At 45.4% G+C, this 20,634-nt stretch overlaps 1 protein-coding gene across 1 annotated transcript in view; it reads right to left on the reverse strand.

The window, feature by feature from the left end:
- Nucleotides 1-20,634, reverse strand: part of iqgap2 (IQ motif containing GTPase activating protein 2) — a 152,343-nt gene that overhangs the window by 37,978 nt on the left and 93,731 nt on the right. Inside the window, exons 18-22 of the mRNA XM_084315885.1 lie at nucleotides 2,472-2,614; nucleotides 1,772-1,942; nucleotides 841-924; nucleotides 480-551; nucleotides 291-360 (exon numbers count right to left, since the gene is read on the reverse strand). Coding sequence (XP_084172011.1) covers nucleotides 291-360; nucleotides 480-551; nucleotides 841-924; nucleotides 1,772-1,942; nucleotides 2,472-2,614 — 540 coding nt within the window. The remainder of the gene's footprint in view (nucleotides 1-290; nucleotides 361-479; nucleotides 552-840; nucleotides 925-1,771; nucleotides 1,943-2,471; nucleotides 2,615-20,634) is intronic.

The following is a 20,634-nucleotide window of genomic DNA, read 5'->3' on the forward strand; positions in this document are numbered from 1 at the left end:
CTACACAACCGTTGGATTTCCATGGCTTACCCTGAGTGTTAGGTTCAATATTATATATTTCCTTACATGTCTATCTTTTATAAGGAGAGTGTGTGTGTGTGTGTGTGTGTGTGTGTGTGTGTGTGTGTGTGTGTGTGTGTGTGTGTGTGTGTGTGTGTGTGTGTGTGTGTGTGTGTGTGTGTGTGTGTGTGTGTGTGTGTGTGTGTGTGTGTGTGTGTGTGTGTGTGTGTGTGTGTGTGTGTGTGTGTGTGTGTGTGTGTGTGTGTGTGTGTGTGTGTGTGTTAACTCACTCAGTGTCCTGTAGTCATCTCTGGCTTTATTGGCCTTCAGAAAAGCCTGAATCTTCACTATTTCTTTCTCCTGCACAGACAGAGAAGATTTCCATACAACATGAATAAACCCGACGGTATGCCACCTGTAGATAAAGGGAAAGATCACGGGTCTCTACTTAGTAATGTAGCGTAAACCGCATTACTCACATGTTCTTTGAAGTACTGCAACCTCTGATTGTATTTCCGCTTGGCTCTCCACATTTTCACCACGGATTGGATCTGAACAGAGAATGTAGTGTCAGTGTTGAATTTAAAACCCATTTTACACATTTGGATAGGTTATTCCTGTGCTGCACCAGGCACATTTGAATTGAATTTGTGGGCCCATACAATGGGTTGCATGAACTCTTTACAGTGCACCTAAATGCGCTTTAAATTCTGGTTGATACCCATTAGCAACAGTAGAATATACACCTCATTTGGGGTGCGAGAACTCCACATCCATATTGTCCACATGCTCGTCATACATTTCCCATCTAGAGAGACTACTGAAGATATGACTGCTCACCTTGATGACAGAAGTAACACTGTTCTGCAGCACATTCATCCTGTCTTTATACAGCTTCCTCTGTTTACACCCCTTCCAGCAAGCCTGTCAAGAAAATGACAACAGAAACACCTGAAATCTTCCTTTTTGTCTTAAATATGCAAAAACACTTGTACTTTGCAGAGGCATTTACATTAGTGGTTGGTTAGCTTGGATGTGGGCCTACGAGTTGTTCCTTCACATGTTTGTTGTTTACAAGATAGCTGACAAGATCTTCTCTGTAAAGAAAAAAATATAAACAAAGAATAAAGAAGCGAGCGTGCACATATTTTTGGCAGAACGCTGCTCTTGACGTTCCATTTGCTATACTGTATACTGTACTACCGCTGTAGTTAGTTTTTTCCACAGCGACCTTGCATGTACAATGTGCCAGAGTAGTCCCTGGTCAGATATTACAAAGTAGGGCTGGGTCGATTACGATGGTTATGATTTTGGCTTCCCACAATCATGAAAACAAGATAATCGAGATAAAACTATTATTGTGCCACATGCCCTGTTGCTCTTATTTTGTCTTGTGTTATAAATGCAGCACACCCATCCTCTACAGAGGTGCGCTCTGCCCCTCCCCCCCTCAAGCCCAAACAGTAGTATCAGCTTGTGTTGAGAGGGAGGAGGGAGCCACGGCGCATTTCTCCAGTTATTTTTAAACGACTTTGGTAACTTCTAGAAGATGACAGAAAGACAGCTTTTGGTCGAGAAGAAAGGTCAAACTAATTCAGTCGTTGTCATATGATGTTCTCAAATCAATGAGTAATCATGTTTAATAATTGTGATTTCAATATCAATAAAGAAAAATTGCAGTTATGATTTTGACCATAATCGAGCAGCCTTATTACAAAAGGTACTAAACGTGCCTGTCATCGCTCTGTAGTTGTACTGTACCATACCGTACCTGCAGCTTGACCACATTTGGTTCTTGTTGCCGTAGATACTCCAGTCTCTGGGCGTGGGCTTTCCGGACCAGGTAACCTCTGACTCTGGCCTGCAGCAGGGTCACCAGGGCCTCGTTGGCCAACCATAACTGGGCCCTGTTGTACTCCCAAGTCACGCTGCTGACCACATTCTGAAAGGATATAGCATTTATGTTTTAGTTTTATGTTAATTTTGTTGGTCTATCTTGTAGAACATTTGATGGCGTTGTTCCTCACATTAATGGTGTCCTTTTTTAAATCTAAGAAATATCCATTAGTCATTAAATCCTGTGATAAATCTAGTCACTCCATGTAGTGATAAATCACTACATCTATCCGTCACATTATGGGGCAGCCTTACTACTTAGACATCTTGCTTTGGAGGTACTGTATGGTGACATGAGACCACATGAATGTTAAAGGAACACGCCAACATTTTGGGAAATTTGCTTACCGTCTTCTCCAGAGAGAGACAAGAAGATAAGAGTTGGACAATGTGTAGGCTACCCGTACATGCCCGCTTCCATTCATTGTGGTAAGCTAGGCTAACATGCAGCCAGATAGCCTTCTACTGAATGCACAGAGAGGAAACTGGTATCTGTCTTCTTGTCTCTCTCTGGAGAAGACGGTAAGCCAATTTCCCAAAATGTTGCCGTGTTCCTTTAAGGCTAGTGCGGTTACCTGGATTTCCTCTTTACTGAGGTGTCTGCTGTTGGGCTCAAATCCCTCTGGTAGCGCCCAGGTTCCCTCTCCAGTCTCTACATTGTAGTAGTAGTCATATGTGTCCTTGAGGCGATGCGTCACCCACACACTCTCACTGTTGCCTGGGAGACAGAACAACAACGTTACCGCAATGTCCACTCATCATGGGGTGGCAGGGGATCATGGCTTGGAGGTAACCATAAGGTCACTGGTTCGAGCCCCAGCACCTACAGGAGGGTGCATGCCAGTTGTAAGCCACTGTAGCAACTGGAGGGTGGCTGGTATGGTATCTATGGTGCCCCGCCATCTCTGCCAAAGCGCCCTTGAGCAAAGCACTGAACCACCAAACTGCTCTGACTCATTTCAATTGCCTTGAGCAAATTGCCAATAAAGTTGACTTCTTCTAGATGGGAGGCTAATGCTATTATGTTAAGGATAGGGATACACTAGGGATGGCAATGTTATGTCGAGAGGAGGCTGTTATGTTAAGGATAAGGATATAATAGGGATTGTAATAAGATAAGATAGATAGACCTTTATTCTGGGGAAATGCAGGTGTCATAGCAGCAACAGGAGGAGAGGAGAGATACAGGCAGGATAATAGGAATAACGTGTACATTAAAAAAAAAAAAAAAATATATATATATATATATATATATATATATATATATATATATATATATATATATATATATATATATATATATATATATATATAATATGAGAATAAAGAACAAGATATAGAGGAAATAGAAAAATATCTGATCTGCAACTGGATCTTTGTGTGAGTGAACAGGTGAGACTGTATACTGTATGTATTGTAGCAGAGTGGCCTATTGGCACTGCCCCTTTAAGACAGGCAGTCTAATTGCCATATGGGACTCAGCTGAGTTGATAGCAGGGTGTGAAGCGCATGATTTTTTTCCATAGCCTTTGTTTGCGAAGACGCTCTCTGATTGGCTAGCCTGCGTACAGCGAAGACCCTCTCTGATTGGTTTAGCTCCGAAGGGCTCTGATATAGAAATGTCCGAATTGTACATATATTCTCTGCTTCGAAGTGGTTATGCTTTGGCCCTCTTTCGAAGTGGGTTATGCTTAGAGTTAGGGTTAGGGTAAAAGAGGGCCTTCGAAAGAGGGCCGAAGCATAACCACTTCGAAGCAGAGAATATTATGTACAAGGCGGAAGAGACCCTTCGGAGCTAAACCAATCAGAGAGGGTCTTCGCTGTACACGGGCTAGCCAATCAGAGAGCGTCTTCGCAAACAAAGGCTACAGGAAAAAAATCACACGTGTGAAGCAGAGCAAGTGGAGCAGAGCGAGTAAGCAGAGTGGAGTGAGAGCAAGAAAAAGACAGAGAACAAACTTGAATTAAGAAAACAAAGAAAGCAACATTAACGAGTCGATTTGGAACAATCAGTAACAGAGTTCTCAGACTGCAAAGATTGCAAAAAGTCCGAAAAACGTCCCATATGAGGGACGTTGTAGCTTAATAGAACATAAAATATAAATAAAAGAGGTGATGGATAATACAGAACAAGGTAAAATATTAAATAAAAATAAATATATGCTAGACAGGTGAGACATAATGTATACTCAATCTGTAATAATAACACAACACATGCATATGTACAGCCCCCCGGGTATAATAGACCATATTCTAAGCCAACCCCATGTACAAATATATATAGCTAACCTAAGTCTTACAATCTACTAGGGCTGACCCCTATTAGTCGAAATGTCGACTAATCGATCGAAAAGAGCCGTAGTCGACTGCCAACCTCTTAGTCGAATACAAAAAAAAAAAGAATATATATATATATATATATATATATATATATATATATATATATATATATATATATTATTTTTTTATCACTCTTTCCAAAATAAAAGAGGCCTAGAAGCGTGGCTAACGCTAATGGCACGCATACCAGAGGCTAACTGCCTAAGAAAACAGGCACAGAGGCACTGAAAGAGGATTTCACCCATCTAATGAACACACTAGACTAGACAAATATCAAGATGTATCCATCAGTGGACCAATTGCATGCTTTTGCAGAGGACAAGAAGCCTTCCATCAGACATTAAGCACCCCCACAGCCCAAATGGAATGATAAAAAAAAATTTATAATAATTGTATTTTTAAATTATACTTTTATTTTTTTCAAAATAATTTCTTTTTTTCATAGTTGGCTATCGGCAAATTTCTGCCAATCACAGTCGACTATCCAAATCCTTAGTTGGGGACAGCCCTACAATCTACAATGTGCAATACTCCATACGGAGTCTTATCCTGGTATAAATAGACAAGAGTAAGCGGATTATCAGTAGACATAAAATGTGCATAATACAAATAAGATTTAAAATGCTAATAAATTAATGGGTGATGTGTGAGTCCTTGTGCAAGGTGCACCAGAGTACCTGCAGGTTTCAGTAGTTAAGAGTCAAACAGTTATAGATTGTATAGCTTTACGCTCTGCTCTATTGGAACTATCCCTTTATCCATTCTAATAATGAAAAAACGTTCACATGTACACACCCCTATTCACCTCCGCCTGGCCACACCCACATCCGCTCCTACATAAGCGGGGTCGTGGCCACACAATCAGCTCCTTGCCTACTTTCACCACGAGAAGTTTTGCGTATACACCACTTTAGTTTAGTGCTAAAAGTAGTTACAGTAGTTAGTAAAGGAGCTGCGTTGACATTGTATCTTTGTTTTTTCTCTCTCACTATTTTTCGAGAAAATAAAGCGATAATGTCTTCACCAACGGAGAGTCTAGAAGATGATGATCGTTCTGACCTCCACCGGCGCTTCGCATTGGGGCGCGCGTCGCTGAGCAATCCCCGCCGACATTGTCTCCGGCTCTGCAGGTGGATACTGTGCCTGGGGAGGCGGTCGGCCTCTCTGGGCAGGTGATGTTTTTGCGACGTGAGCCTCAGGTGTTTCAGTTGTGAGGGGACAACTGTGCAGCTTGCGTAAGGTCGGCTCCAGGCTAGAATCCCTTCGTTGCCTCTCATAGCGGCGTGGAGGGGGTTCTAGTTTGATGCCCCACGATAACACAGTGCTCCTCCTCAGTGAAGTCGTAGCTTTGTTTTCCTGGGGCCGTGATTCCGAGTCTGCGGTTCAATTCCCCGGGTCTCTGAAAAACGGATACCCTCTGCCACCGCGCTGGCCCCGCTTTTCAAGACGAAAACACCCGGCACGAAGGATGCAAGCTTGGTGTTTCATTATGAGAATATCTCCGAGCTCAAGTCGGCTGCAGCCCGCGTACAACGGGGCTTACTGCCGATGTCGCTGTGTCTGGTAAACACTGTTCGGTGAGAGGGACGTGTTGCCTTTTTCCCTTTTTTCTTTTGGATAAAAAGAGGAAGAGACAGCGACTGGCTGTAGTGTTGGCCTGTATCGCTATTTCTCAGGTTATACAGCTTCAGTAGTAGCTGCTTAGCTTGCTACTGCGTTAGCTGGTGGCTATCGATAGCCGGTAAAAGCTAACTGTTAGCCAGTTAGCTGTTAGGCTAAGTCGTTAGCTGGCGGCTTCGCTCGGCTAGAAACGTTAGCTTGATGCTATCAATCATCCTGGAGTTAGCTGTTAGCTTGTGCTACAACCATTGGCGCTAGCCGTGAGGAGGTAGCGGGCCCTGGCACTCTGACTACGGCGTCATCTCTGGCAGAAGATGTCGCCGCTTCTGGCCCAGCCAGCGAGAGGCCTCATCAACGTGGTAGACCAACCTGTGTTTGCGGCCATTTCGTCCTGCGTACGAGGTGCAGGTAGGTGCAGGGGCGTAGCTGGGGGGGGGGGGTAGCTTAGGATGATTCCAAGGGCCCAGCACTGGGGGGGGGGGGCCCAAATTTTTTATTTTTTATTTTTTTTACTGGACATCACTCAGGTGTATTATTGATGCTCTCATTGGGTCTCATTCCCGAAGATTTTTCAAAGATATATTCTGGAAGACTTATCTTGGAACCACTGAGACATAATCTATGACAAGTACACTCTGAGTCCTGAACGTGCTGGAGATATGTCTTAATGGCTGAAACGGTCGCAGAAATTATATGATCTGATATCTGCTTGGAGAATGGCATTCTGTCGTAAACTCCAAAGCGCGTTCCCGTTCAGCTCATTTGCATACAAACCACGCCCCCGACAGTCCTTATAAAGCAACTGGTGACGCAGCTGTGTGAAATGGAATGGCGGAAGTGCTTTGAGAGCCGCGTGATTACGAAACCTAGCGTCAGTCAGTGCCAATCAGAGAGCGTCTCCGAGAAATGCGGCTAGGTTTTATAATCACGCTTGCGCCCATCAAAACTAGATTCGATTAATGTATTGGCATCATATACAGCTCGCGGTACACACCTGCCGCAGCGTGCGCGCACACACACACGTGCGCGCAGTACTGTATATGAATGAATGAATGACATATAATATAGCCTACGGGCCGGCGGGCGTAATGAATGAACGCAGTATGGCTTATTATTCCATAATTAAGCCTATAGGCTACTGTTCATTCGTAGGCGCACACAAGACTTGTTATGGAATATTAATGCAGTCTATTTCCACCGATTAGCTTTAGTTCTTATTTATTTATCCACTGTCATTTCAGTGTTGGTGTATAGGCTATATAGTGTATTTCAATATAAGTTTAATTGATAATGATATATTCGAAGGAATGCAGGTTTATAGCTATATCAACCCCCTCCAATGTACAGTAAATGCCCAAGTATGGTTTTGTCAATATTCCAATGTACAGTTTTGCTTGTACAGTGTAAGTCTACCACCCCTCCTACCCAACCTCCTCCAACAGTTTCTACGTCAAATGTACTCTCTTTTCTGGACTCTTTTTGTATCACAAACAGTACTGTATTTGCAAATCTGGTATGTCATAAATGTATAGATGTAGCAGTACTGTCTATCTGTGTCGTGTGTGTCATATATGTTATGATGAATTGAAAATGGGGGACCCTGATGTAAACAAGACGAAATTCTTTCTCTGGTCTGCATCCCCTTATGTAATTGAGCTGTACTGTACTGTACCCATTCTGCAATCTGTTAATAAAGTTTTCAATCAATCAAACAAAGCTCTGTCCCATTGTATACCAATCAATGGGATACATTGCATGTTGACCTGCATTCTTTCAAATGTATATAATTAATCATTAAAACAGATGTGTAACAAATAAGAAATGCAAATTCCACAGAAGGCATTAAATTATTATTATTTTCAATCATTTCACAATAATTGCATAATTGTGTTTGAATATCTGAGTAATTAAAGTAATTATACATTTGTCCAAAATAGCTGGTTCAGATATGGTTAATCCAGCTGCCCTGTGATCAGATGAATCCATATTATTTATTTTTCCGACATCAAATGCGTAATTTCTTATCGTACAAATATTGTCATATTTATTTTAATTATGATCAAGTAATTAATTCCAAGGAGGCCTGTAGCGTTAACATGAAGGAATCACTATGAGAACACAGTCTGTCAAGTTATAATACAATTTTAAATTAGTCAATCAATCATGAGATTTGATCGTGGGCTGAGAGCCTATTTAAGTGTGCTCCTCAGCACTCTTAGATCTGCTCTCAAATAAGATCTCAGGAAAATTCCCACTCCCAGCCCTAATATGTCTTAAATAGGCCGAAATCTGGCTAAGACGAAATATTTTGTCGTAACTTCGTTCGAGAATGAGACCCATTGATACTATGTTTGTTTCTGAAGTGTGTGTGTGTGTGTGTGTGTGTGTGTGTGTGTGTGTGTGTGTGTGTGTGTGTGTGTGTGTGTGTGTGTGTGTGTGTGTGTGTGTGTGTGTGTGTGTGTGTGTGTGTGTGTGTGTCTGTGTGTGTGTGTGTGTGAGATATATAGAGAGAGAGGGGGGGCTTTGGTAGACTATTGCATTTGTCCATTCATTGAAGATGAACGCAATGCGACATCCTTTACTAGGCTCACCCACCAACAGTGCAGGTGCTGAACTGCTGATCTGAATGTATAGGTAAAAACCATATTATGCGTTTTCATCAATAAAAAAATGGCCAAAAAGATTTTCGCTTGCGTGCTTACGCACGCTCGCATTCACTGGGGGCCTACAAATACATTCTTTCATGGGGCCCAGAATCTGGAGCTACACCCCTGGGTAGGTGTCCGTAGGACATTGCCCCACTCTTCCTTCCTCCCCCTCCCGAATGTTTTTTGGTTAATAACGATGTCTTTGTTTAACAAAGCATTATGTTACTTCACTGCATTTGGAGATACGACGTGTGCTGTGTGAAAATTGTCTTGGTCGCTATTTTGTATAGCTTGGGTTCTAGCATTTGGCCAAGGCTTATGTCTTTCTCTCTACCTAAAAACAGCGTTATTTTTACGTGAGTAAAAATTTACTGTTTTTTTTTGTTGTATGATGAGAAGTTGTGTGTGTGTTCATGTAACGTTTAGACAACGTGGCTTGAGTCCACAACTGGCTGGGTGTTAACCTACGGCGCTGTACATAGTGGCATATGATCAAGGGCTTGAGTCCCTCTCTTAGCTTGTTATTTTTTCTTTGCTTAAGGGTAATGGAAAAAATGACGAGTGGCAAGTTTTCACACATAAGCAGAGCCGTGGATAAAACCTGTTTTCAAACGAGGTTATCGGCTGTGGCTGGCGTGCATGATGTACAGCTTTACTCTACGGGTTATGTGCTTCATCTGGCGCGCCATGCACCTGGTGTCACGGCTCTGTTTTTCTTTTGCCGTTGTATCAGGTGGTTTGCCCCCCCCCCCCCCCCCCCAAATATGATTTTGTTTCCAAAACGTGTGTTGATTCACTATATTTTTGGGGATACGGTGTAAACCCTCAGCTACTGCTGGGGTTGTGCTCTTGCTTAGGGAGTAGTGCAGTTTTCTCTGAAAATTGTTTGGTCGCTATTATGTATGACTTAGCAAGGCCTGTAGCTAGCACTTGGTCGAGGACTTATGTATTCTCTCGTCATAAAGACGGCGTACCTCTTGCAGTAGTGAGAGTGAACTTTTGCAGTTTTTATTGTGTAAAGAGGGTTGTGCGTATCGTGTTTTTACGTTTAAGTAAACGTGGCATTGAGTCCACAACTGGGTTGGGTGTTTGCCTACAGAAGTTTACATGTATAGCTCTTGTACCAAGGCCTTTGGCCCCTCTCTTTGGTCTGTGTTTTTTCTTTACTTTAGGGTAAAGGTGTAAAAATTCAGGTGGCAAGTTTCGCACATGAGCCTGAAGCCGTGTATAAAGCCCATTTTTCGTCTGTGGCTGGCGTGCAGAATGTGAAGCTATTACCCTAACAGGTATATGCGCTTTCATGTAGCGTGCTACGACTGGTGTCATGGCTCTGCTTTGTTGTTGCATCGTATCAGGGGTGAGGGGTCATAAGGGGTGGACTAATAAACCCCTCCCCCCTTTACTGATTGGCCAGGAGGTTGGACCTCCTGCCTGTCAGTCTCCCTGTCGGCTGAGGGGTCAGCACGTCACATGGAGGGGGAAGGGGGGGTTCCCTGGTTCCACTCCATATTAGGATGGGTGGGTCACAGGATTTCCCCCGGCCATGGAATACGTCACTGGGCGCGTTTTTCCTATTGGCCATGAGACATCCATGAGTTTTTCAGGCTCTGTGCTGCAGACCGCTGTCATTGTCAAAGTTGGATGATGCGATGCATTCGAAAACTGTTTCTTTTCTGCTCTCTATTAAAGTGTGTATTGGGTCGTTGGTCACTTGGCCCTATTATTACATATATCTTTTTCAATTGCTACTCATGTAGAGGTCTCTCTGGGGGAACTTCTGTCTTCCCCTCTTATGTAAAGAGCAGAATTGACAGGGTTTACCCTCAGACACGTCATATGAGACCCGTGTCTGTGTCTTATAGGCCGGCTTCCTGCTGCTCGTCCCACACAGTATGGAGGAAACGTTGTCTGGTGTTTCTTATTAGAATTCGCCATCGATGTGTTTCGGGTTCTCGACGTGCGTATAGCGCTGGCCCTGGGTGATTTCCATGTGGAACCACTTTATGGCTGGCGCGCCTTGGTTGCCCAATTCATAGAAACGGCGTTGACCTGCATTCTTTCAAATGTATATAATTAATCATTAAAACAGATGTGTAACAAATAAGAAATGCAAATTCCACAGAAGGCATTAAATTATTATTATTTTCAATCATTTCACAATAATTGCATAATTGTGTTTGAATATCTGAGTAATTAAAGTAATTATACATTTGTCCAAAATAGCTGGTTCAGATATGGTTAATCCAGCTGCCCTGTGATCAGATGAATCCATATTATTTATTTTTCCGACATCAAATGCGTAATTTCTTATCGTACAAATATTGTCATATTTATTTTAATTATGATCAAGTAATTAATTCCAAGGAGGCCTGTAGCGTTAACATGAAGGAATCACTATGAGAACACAGTCTGTCAAGTTATAATACAATTTTAAATTAGTCAATCAATCATGAGATTTGATCGTGGGCTGAGAGCCTATTTAAGTGTGCTCCTCAGCACTCTTAGATCTGCTCTCAAATAAGATCTCAGGAAAATTCCCACTCCCAGCCCTAATATGTCTTAAATAGGCCGAAATCTGGCTAAGACGAAATATTTTGTCGTAACTTCGTTCGAGAATGAGACCCATTGATACTATGTTTGTTTCTGAAGTGTGTGTGTGTGTGTGTGTGTGTGTGTGTGTGTGTGTGTGTGTGTGTGTGTGTGTGTGTGTGTGTGTGTGTGTGTGTGTGTGTGTGTGTGTGTGTGTGTGTCTGTGTGTGTGTGTGTGTGAGATATATAGAGAGAGAGGGGGGGCTTTGGTAGACTATTGCATTTGTCCATTCATTGAAGATGAACGCAATGCGACATCCTTTACTAGGCTCACCCACCAACAGTGCAGGTGCTGAACTGCTGATCTGAATGTATAGGTAAAAACCATATTATGCGTTTTCATCAATAAAAAAATGGCCAAAAAGATTTTCGCTTGCGTGCTTACGCACGCTCGCATTCACTGGGGGCCTACAAATACATTCTTTCATGGGGCCCAGAATCTGGAGCTACACCCCTGGGTAGGTGTCCGTAGGACATTGCCCCACTCTTCCTTCCTCCCCCTCCCGAATGTTTTTTGGTTAATAACGATGTCTTTGTTTAACAAAGCATTATGTTACTTCACTGCATTTGGAGATACGACGTGTGCTGTGTGAAAATTGTCTTGGTCGCTATTTTGTATAGCTTGGGTTCTAGCATTTGGCCAAGGCTTATGTCTTTCTCTCTACCTAAAAACAGCGTTATTTTTACGTGAGTAAAAATTTACTGGGGTTTTTTGTTGTATGATGAGAAGTTGTGTGTGTGTTCATGTAACGTTTAGACAACGTGGCTTGAGTCCACAACTGGCTAGGTGTTAACCTACGGCGCTGTACATAGTGGCATATGATCAAGGGCTTGAGTCCCTCTCTTAGCTTGTTATTTTTTCTTTGCTTAAGGGTAATGGAAAAAATGACGAGTGGCAAGTTTTCACACATAAGCAGAGCCGTGGATAAAACCTGTTTTCAAACGAGGTTATCGGCTGTGGCTGGCGTGCATGATGTACAGCTTTACTCTACGGGTTATGTGCTTCATCTGGCGCGCCATGCACCTGGTGTCACGGCTCTGTTTTTCTTTTGCCGTTGTATCAGGTGGTTTGCCCCCCCCCCCCCCCCCCCCCCTCAAATATGATTTTGTTTCCAAAACGTGTGTTGATTCACTATATTTTTGGGGATACGGTGTAAACCCTCAGCTACTGCTGGGGTTGTGCTCTTGCTTAGGGAGTAGTGCAGTTTTCTCTGAAAATTGTTTGGTCGCTATTATGTATGACTTAGCAAGGCCTTTCTTATTAGAATTCGCCATCGATGTGTTTCGGGTTCTCGACGTGCGTATAGCGCTGGCCCTGGGTGATTTCCATGTGGAACCACTTTATGGCTGGCGCGCCTTGGTTGCCCAATTCATAGAAACGGCGTTTTCTATGCGGGCGGCTGGGAAGGAGATTTTTATCTCTACCGAGCGCCAGTGCACTAGGTTAGACTCCGGGGGGAGATGACGGAGTAGATCAAAACATTGGCGGAGGCATCTCACGCCCATGAGGTGGGCCACCAGGAGCAGTGCACTCTGTGATGTTTTGGATCGAGACACATACCTACCCCCCTCTTAGGACTGGGGATGTCGGCGTGACTAGGACACGGGACTGGTTCTGGTCGCGCCGGACCAGATCAGTTTAACCCGTTTGCCCGCAGGGGCGCAAATCTGCTGGTACCCCGAAGGACTTTGTGCTTTTCCGGGGGGAAAATGCCGGGTCGGGCCCGGCGTCGCGGGGATTGATGTCGTGGATGTGTGTGTCATATGTATGCCACCACGAGTTTCCCTTAACAGTGACATGCTTGGTCCATACTGTGTTGTACCTTGCGCTGTGTTAGGGGGCTTGGTCCTTCTCCATTTGTTTCACCCCTCCCTCCCTGCTAGGACAGGGATGAGAGGGGGCTGTCAACTCCTCTAGGCATCCCTGTGTAGGTCCCGGTCCGCCGGGCCCAGGTCCGAACTCGTTCTCGTTGACCTGTTGGCCTGGGTTAACCCTTTGAAAACTGAAACACTTGTACTGCTTGTATAGCCTGTGTTTCTGAGTTTTCTTTGTGGGTTAAGGGAACAACCGCCTCCTGTTAAACTAAACATAGGGGGGTGGTTGGTTCCCCGGTGTGTCGGTAGCAGAGTCGACTCTCGGGTTGAATTGTGTCAATTGTGTCAGCCTCTTCTTTGAACCTCGAACCCGCTGGAATTGGCGGGGTCGGGTTTGTGGAGGTTGTGACATGGTGCACAGCATACCGAACACCCCTTCTGCCGGGATACTGTTCTTGCAGTAGACCCTTTAGGTGCCTGTCTAGTCCGCAGTGCTCCGGGCACAGGTCGAGTTCTGCTCTTGGGGCCTGTTGCCTGGATTGAGGGATCAACCTCCTTGGAGGGTTGTCTCCTCGGCACGCCGACTGGCCACGCAGTGTTGTGGGGGTGTAGCCTCTTGAGGAGAGTGCTTCAGAGCGGCGTGCCAAGGGGGGAAGGGCCTTCACTTGATTTGGGCCCTATCCAATACGCTGGCGATGTGGGGGGTGGTGTCACCAGTGACCGGCTGGTGGGGTCTCGATGCCACGGCCTTGTTGGCCTCACCAGGCCCCTTTTTTTAGGGGGTCCTAGTCCTTGGGTTGTCCTAGGGCTGGGACCTCTGCACTCCGCTGCTGCGGCCTTGCCACGGGGTTGGGTTCTTGACCTTCGACCCCGTGATGTTGGGGGCTGTGACAGGGGTTTTTGCTTCACGTCCGTTCCCTGGTGGCATGTGGGATGCGCGCTCGAGTGGTCGCGGGCCCTTGAGGTGCTAAACCCTCTTCGCACAGTCGGATCTGATCTCCCTCCCGTCCTCCACTAGGGGGGGCCGGGGGGCTCGGATCCTCCCCGGTTCTGATGGTTGTAGGGGGCCTCAGCGGGTACATCTGTCGAGCTTTTCACTCTGCTCAGCTCCTGTGTTCCAATAGAGCAGAGCGTAAAGCTATACAATCTATAACGTAAGGTTATTCTATAACCCTAGTTATATGAGTATAGCGAGCGCTCTGCTCTGACTCACTGAGGACCCCACGGTCTTCTCCTTTGGTGGTGAAAGACTTGGGAAGGAGCTGATTGTGTGGCCACGACCCCACTTATGTAGGAGCGGATGTGGGTGTGGCCAGGCGGAGGTGAATAGGGGTGTGTACATGTGAAAGTTTTTTCATTATTAGAATGGATAAAGGGATAGTTCCAATAGAGCAGAGCGCTCGCTATACTCATATAACTAGGGTTATAGAATAACCTTACGTTCTAACAGTTCTCGAGCCGTTAGTTCTTCGGCCGTTAACCAAGTCAGGCTATGAAGGATTTGGTTCTCCCATTATATCACACCATATACAATTCTACCTAAACATTCATGTAGAACATTTATTATATATATATATTGTTACGTGCCAGGCTGTCTGCCACTGTGTCCTGTGTTGCAGCAATCAGCTGCTAATTGGGAAGCTGCCTGTCTGGGCTCAAAAGGCCCTCCCACGCTCCACACCCTGCCACACGGCTGCTGGAAGACACTGTAGGAGCAGTGTCACCCTCCCTTCCACCACATTGACCTTTTGTTTGTGCTAGACATAGTAATAAATATAAGCTTTTGGTTTAAACTTGACCGTTGGTGTCTGTGTCCCCCTTATGTTGCTTCCCTCTGAGCCAGGGTCGTAATATATTGGGGGCTCGTCCGGGATTGAATTTGGAAAACATATACCCCTAGACTTGTTTGGTTAGGCGATTGCCTTTGGTAGAAAGAAAAGAAAAAAAAACTTTTTTTTATCTTGAATGGTGTGCCTTAGTGCTATAGTTTGGTTAGTGGTCAGGTGTTGTGTAACGTGGGGGCTTGAGCCGGTCTTCAAACAGGTGAGTATGCCCTTACTTTATAATTAGATTTGACTACTTGTATGCTGTTAAAATATTTAGTTTAGTGGACACCACATGTAGGTAGTTTCATTAATTTCCTCCTGTTTCTAGCTTCCTGTGTACCACTTAACCCTGGGGCAGTCATGGAAGGGATTAGTACCATCTACTTGTCTTGTACCATAACATATACTTGACGGGTTTGTGGTCGATATGATCTTTGGCTGGTAGCAGGTGTGGTTGAAGAGGGTTAGGTCTACAGTGCTTTAGCTTTCAGTATAGGTAGGTTAGGGTGCCAGAAAATATAGTTAGTGTGTTAGGACCTGATGTAAGTTTAATTTTTTAGTTTAGACATGTGGTGGGCCTGGCAGTCCTTCATTGACTGCAGTGTAGATGTTAGAAGCTATGTGTAGTCATATCAGATTATAAGGGGCGCCTGTTTGACTTTGTTTGTTGTTTTTTGGTGTGACACAGGGGGTTTTGCCTCACTTGGTTTGTGTTACTGAAGGGCGTTGATTCTCTTGTATGGTGTGCCATTTGCTGTGCTTCAGCGGTGCTTCAGGGGTGCTTCAGCGGTGCTTCAGGGGTGCTTCAGGGGTGCTTCAGTGGTGCTTCAGCGGTGCTTCAGGGGTGCTACAGCGGTGCTTCAGGGGTGCTTCCGCGGTGCTTCAGGGGTGCTTCAGTGGTGCTTCAGCGGTGCTTCGGGGGTGCTTCGGGGGTGCTTCAGCGGTGCTTCGGGGGGTGCTTCGGCGGTGCTTCAGCGGTGCTTCGGGGGGTGCTTCAGTGGTTGTTCGTGGTTCTTCAGTGGTTCTTCTTCTTTAGTGGTTCTTCGTGGTTCTTCATGGTTCGTTAGCGGTTCTTCATGGTTCTTCAGTGGTTCTTCAGTGGTTCTTTAGTGATTCTTCAGTGGTTCTTTAGTGGTTGTTCGTGGTTCTTCAGTGGTTCTTCAGCGGTTCTTCGTGGTTCTTCAGTGGTTCTTTAGTGGTTCTTCGTGGTTCGTCAGTGGTTCTTCGTGGTTCTTTGTGGTTATTCAGTGGTTCTTGGTGGTTCTTAGTAGTTCTTTAGTGGTTCTTCAAATAATTGTGTGTATACTAGGGTGTGTAGTTTGTGGTGACTGGTACAGTAAGGATGGCTACCGTAGAGGATTTTATTGGTGACCCTTCTGATGAGCTGTTGGAGAGGTTTACCAAAGAGCAGCTTCTGAAGCTTGCTGTGCACTATGATATTGAGCTTACTGCCAGTGAGAAACGTTTAAAAACACTGTCCCGACTCTCGGGCAAGCGAGACCTCACAAAAAGCTCCTCCACTGCGGTAATTGGCTGGAGTGGAGCAGGCTCATCCTCCACTGAGGCGTAAGGCCTAGGACCCCATCCACAAACCAAGACCTCATATTTCTTTTTTTCAAGTTTAAAGTTTAAAAACAACTGCCTTAGATACTTTGAGGGCTGTACTCATTGAGGAGCATGTGCTTGTGGCGAAGGTGGACAAGCCTCTTTTGTCTGAGGTGTCTCCACAACTCTCTGGTGTGGCGGAGGGTGTTGCCATTGATTGGAGGCTTAGAGAGTTAGCATTTAAGGAAAACCAGCTACAACAAGAGCGTGAGCTTAAGGAACAACAGCTACAACAAGAGCGTGAGCTTATGGAGAGACAAATATTGCTGGAGCAACAAGAGCGTGAGCTTAAGGAGAGACAAATGTTGCTGGAGCATGAACGTGCACTGAAAAAGCTTGCATTTAAGCATGCTGCCTTGCAGGCAGGTTATGTGCATTCGGAGTCGCGTTCCGCTTTTGATGTCAGCTAAAATATTAGAATGGTGCCTCCTTTTTTGGAGAAGGATGTGGATAGGTACTTTCCCCATTTTGAACGGGTGGCAACCACGTTGAAGTGGCCTAGTACGGCCTGGGCGCTGCTGCTGCAGTGTGTCCTCGTTTGTAAGGCGCAAGAGACATATACTTCTCTGTCCCTTGAACAAAGTGCTGACTATGAGCTTGTTAACGCTTCCATATTGAGGGCTTATGAGTTAGTCCCAGAGGCCTATCGTCAGCGTTTTAGAGGCTATCGCAGGTCGGAGGGACAAACGTATGTTGAATTTGGAAAAGAGAAGGAGAACCTGTTTGATAGATGGTGCACCTCTCAGAAAGCAGAGTCAAAAGAGTCAAGTCAAGTCAAGTCAAGAGTTTTATTTGTCACGGCATACAAGTATACAATGAAATGCGGGTGGTCTTGCCCGCAACGATGTGCAATACAGTGGTACAACATATAATAGAATCCAATAAAAAACAACATTGTGCAATAACAGGTAACAGGTAACATGGTGTGACATCTCGGTATCTGTACATAGTTATTTACAGAGCATATAGGACATGCTAGGTAGCTTTGGTAGTGCAATACACTGTTACTGTTGCTATACTAATTTAAAGTGGCCTTTCCTTTTGGCAATAAGTGTGTGTGAGTGCGGCATGAGTGTGTGCCCGCTCATGTTAAAGTGGCTGCTAGTGCACAGCGTGCGTGTCGTGTGTGTGCTCGTGTGTGCTTGTGTGTGGATAGTTCAGTGTTCTGTGGCACTTAATGTTCATTGTTCAAGGCTCTGATGGCCTGGGGGAAGAAGCTGAGCCTAAGCCTCTCTGTCCTAGTAGCTGGGGTTCGCAGGCGTCTGCCTGACCTCAGCAGCTGGAACAGGCTGTTATTGGGGTGGTGGGGGTCTTTCATTATTCTGCAGGCTCTGGATTTGCACCTCTTGTTGTATAGAACCTGCAGGGGAGGTAGTGCAATACCCGTGGTACGCTCGGCTAAGCGCACCACTCTCTGTAGGGCCTTCTTGTCCTGTGCCGTGCTGTTTCCATACCAGGCAGTGATGTTTCCGGTCAAGATGCTCTCTACAGCTCCTGAGTAGAAGGACTGGAGTATCTTCCCCGATACTCTGAACTTCCTTAACTGTCTCAGGTGGTAGAGGCGCTGCTTTGCCTTCTTTACTACTGTGTCTATGTGTGTTGACCATGTCAGATCCTCTGAGATGTGGACCCCCAGGTACTTGAAGCTGCTCACCCTGTCCACGGTAGCCCCGTTAATCCTCAGTGGTGTGTGTGTCTCCTGCTGTCCTCTCCTATAATCCACGATCAGCTCCTTGGTTTTACCAATGTTCAGGAGCAGGCTGTTGTCCTGGCACCAGCGTTCCAGTACCTCAACCTCCTCCCGGTAGGCCTTCTCGTCGTTGTCCGAGATCAGCCCCACCACCACCGTGTCGTCTGCGAACTTCACTATGGAGTTGAAGCCAGGGTTTCCGTTAGAAAAAATTGTTGCCGGCCTCAGTGTCCGGTAGATTTCAATCTACCGGTCAAATGAGAGAAATTCCGGTCAGTTTATTGAGCTTAAAAACAATTGATAGGCAAAAGAATGACAACAAAACAAAAGAATGACATCATCAAGGCATGTAGATTTATAATATTTTTACTTAAAACTATGCTACTTTTGCGTATAAAGTCATTATATTCCAAATAAAATAAGTCCAGAGACTCCGTGCTGCTGCCGACTTTAAATCAAATAGGTGTCTGTGGGCAGTCGCCCGACATTAATAAACGGCAGTCTGTTATAATCACATTTTTATGAGCTAACGAATTCCGTTATAAGATAAGATAAGATAAGATAAGATAAGATATTACTTTATTAATCCCCTTGGGGAAATTCCAATGACACACACATACAGCTCAACGTCTCATTAATAATAACACATCACAATCATTACATTTTTACAGTAACAACGGCACAGCATAAATTCAACAGACATGTACATTTGTTGACACATGTCATCTACAGAAGGCCTGAGACGCTGTATGCGATAGTCGGCAGCAACAACACTAAGTAGTAACACAAGGCATCGCGGGAGGGAGGGAGGGAGGGATGGAGGGAGTGAGGGGAGGGATGGGGGAGGCTGGGGGACAGGAATTGGGTTATGAAACAGTCTTAGGGCCCCCCCTTCAACGCGCGTAGTAGGCAGCCATCCTAGATAAGGCATCAGCACGCCAGGCATACTCGCAGGAGGGAGGTGGGTGGGGGGGGGGAGGGGGGCCTCATCAATCTTATCGCTTCCAGACAGTACAGCTTGTCTCCTTCTTTCCCAGAATCACCTCACCGGAGTCGCTCCACCGCGTTGACCCTGGCCTTGGTCTGGTTCCACAGCAGAAAGGGATAAGGGGGGGGGGGGTGATACATGCAGCTCGAGGCAGATATGCCGCATATGGTCAGAATTTGGTCAATTTAGTTTAATCATCGTCACCATCATCGTAACCCCTATTAGCACGGTACGGTGGCATCTTAATTTTCACGTCCCTAATTTCCGACGTGATGTCCAGAATGGCCTGAGACCGCGACAGTTCCTCCGCATGGTTAGAAGCAAGTCTCTCAAGAATAGTCTTCAAGCACGATTGTTCGTCTACATGGTAGATTTCGCTCCGTTCCAACATGGTCTTGGAGCTCAGTTGTTCATCACCGCGCAGGGTACTGAGGTCAGCGATCTTTTTAAACAGTTCCATTTGGTTGTCCTTGATCCCGGCCATATCCCTGGCCAGGGGAATCAACTTCTTCCGAATTAGATTCAGACAGTACCAGATCCAACAGCTGACGGAGCCCAAGCCGAGCAGCATGACAATTAGAAGATATACGTCCTCAGCGTCGTTTATCTCCAGCGGGAAAAAGCATATCGCGAGCCAGGTCCCGTATGAATTTATGGTGTATCCCGCCTGATAGCTCCCAAGAGGGCATAATGGGTCATCCGCATTCTGCCTCCTTGTCGAGAATATGCGATCAATCGCTGTAAAAGCCCAGCTTATTAGATCCATATTACGGTCAAAAGTCGAGTCGAGTTGAGGATTCTGTTGTAAAAAGAAAAAGAATAAAAAGGTCAAAAACGTCCGAGCGTCTCTAGCGAGGGCAGATCCAGGCTCTGGGGAAAGGAGCTGTAAGGGCTGGTACGGACGTCTCCAAGCGGATAAGAGAGAGGCCTTGAGGTGTTTCTCTGGGGGTGGGAGAGGAGATAAAAATGCGACTGCTTCTGGGAAGGGTGTGAAGGGACTATATTGGACATTTGTATTAATTATATCAAGCGAAGAACTGAGAAATTTGGCAGAGAGAGACGGCAACATTATCGTGGGTTTGCGTGATAACTCTCTCTCTCTCCACCTCCCAATGACTTATTTGCGAGAGTATGTCGATGCAGAGCAGCAGATTCAGCTGTTATTGGCTCTTTTCTGGGGACCGCACAGCAACGATGAAACAAATGTAATGATTGTTTCGTTCATCGCATAGGCTATTTAATTTTAGCCTATTTTAATACAATTCAAATAATCAAATTGTGCTTAGACTCAGGGAATTATTTTCACCGGACATTAAGACCGGAGAGATTAAATATGTCGGACTTCAACAGATTTTGCCGGTCAAATACCGGTAATTACCGGCTAACGGAAACGCTGGTTGGAGCTGAACTTGGCCACACAATCGTGTGTGTAGAGTGAGTACAGCAGGGGGCTCAGAACACAGCCCTGGGGGGACCCGATGCTCAGGGTGATGGTGTTGGAGGTCTGACCCCCCACCCTGACCGCCTGGGGTCTTTCGCTCAGAAAGTCCAGTACCCAGGCGCTCAGGGCGGAGCTCAGACCCAGCTCGATCAGCTTGTCCACCAGTCTGGTGGGGA

This window comes from Notolepis coatsorum (genome assembly GCF_963971535.1).
Source record: "Notolepis coatsorum genome assembly, chromosome: 1".
Classification (NCBI taxonomy): Eukaryota; Metazoa; Chordata; class Actinopteri; order Aulopiformes; family Paralepididae; genus Notolepis; species Notolepis coatsorum.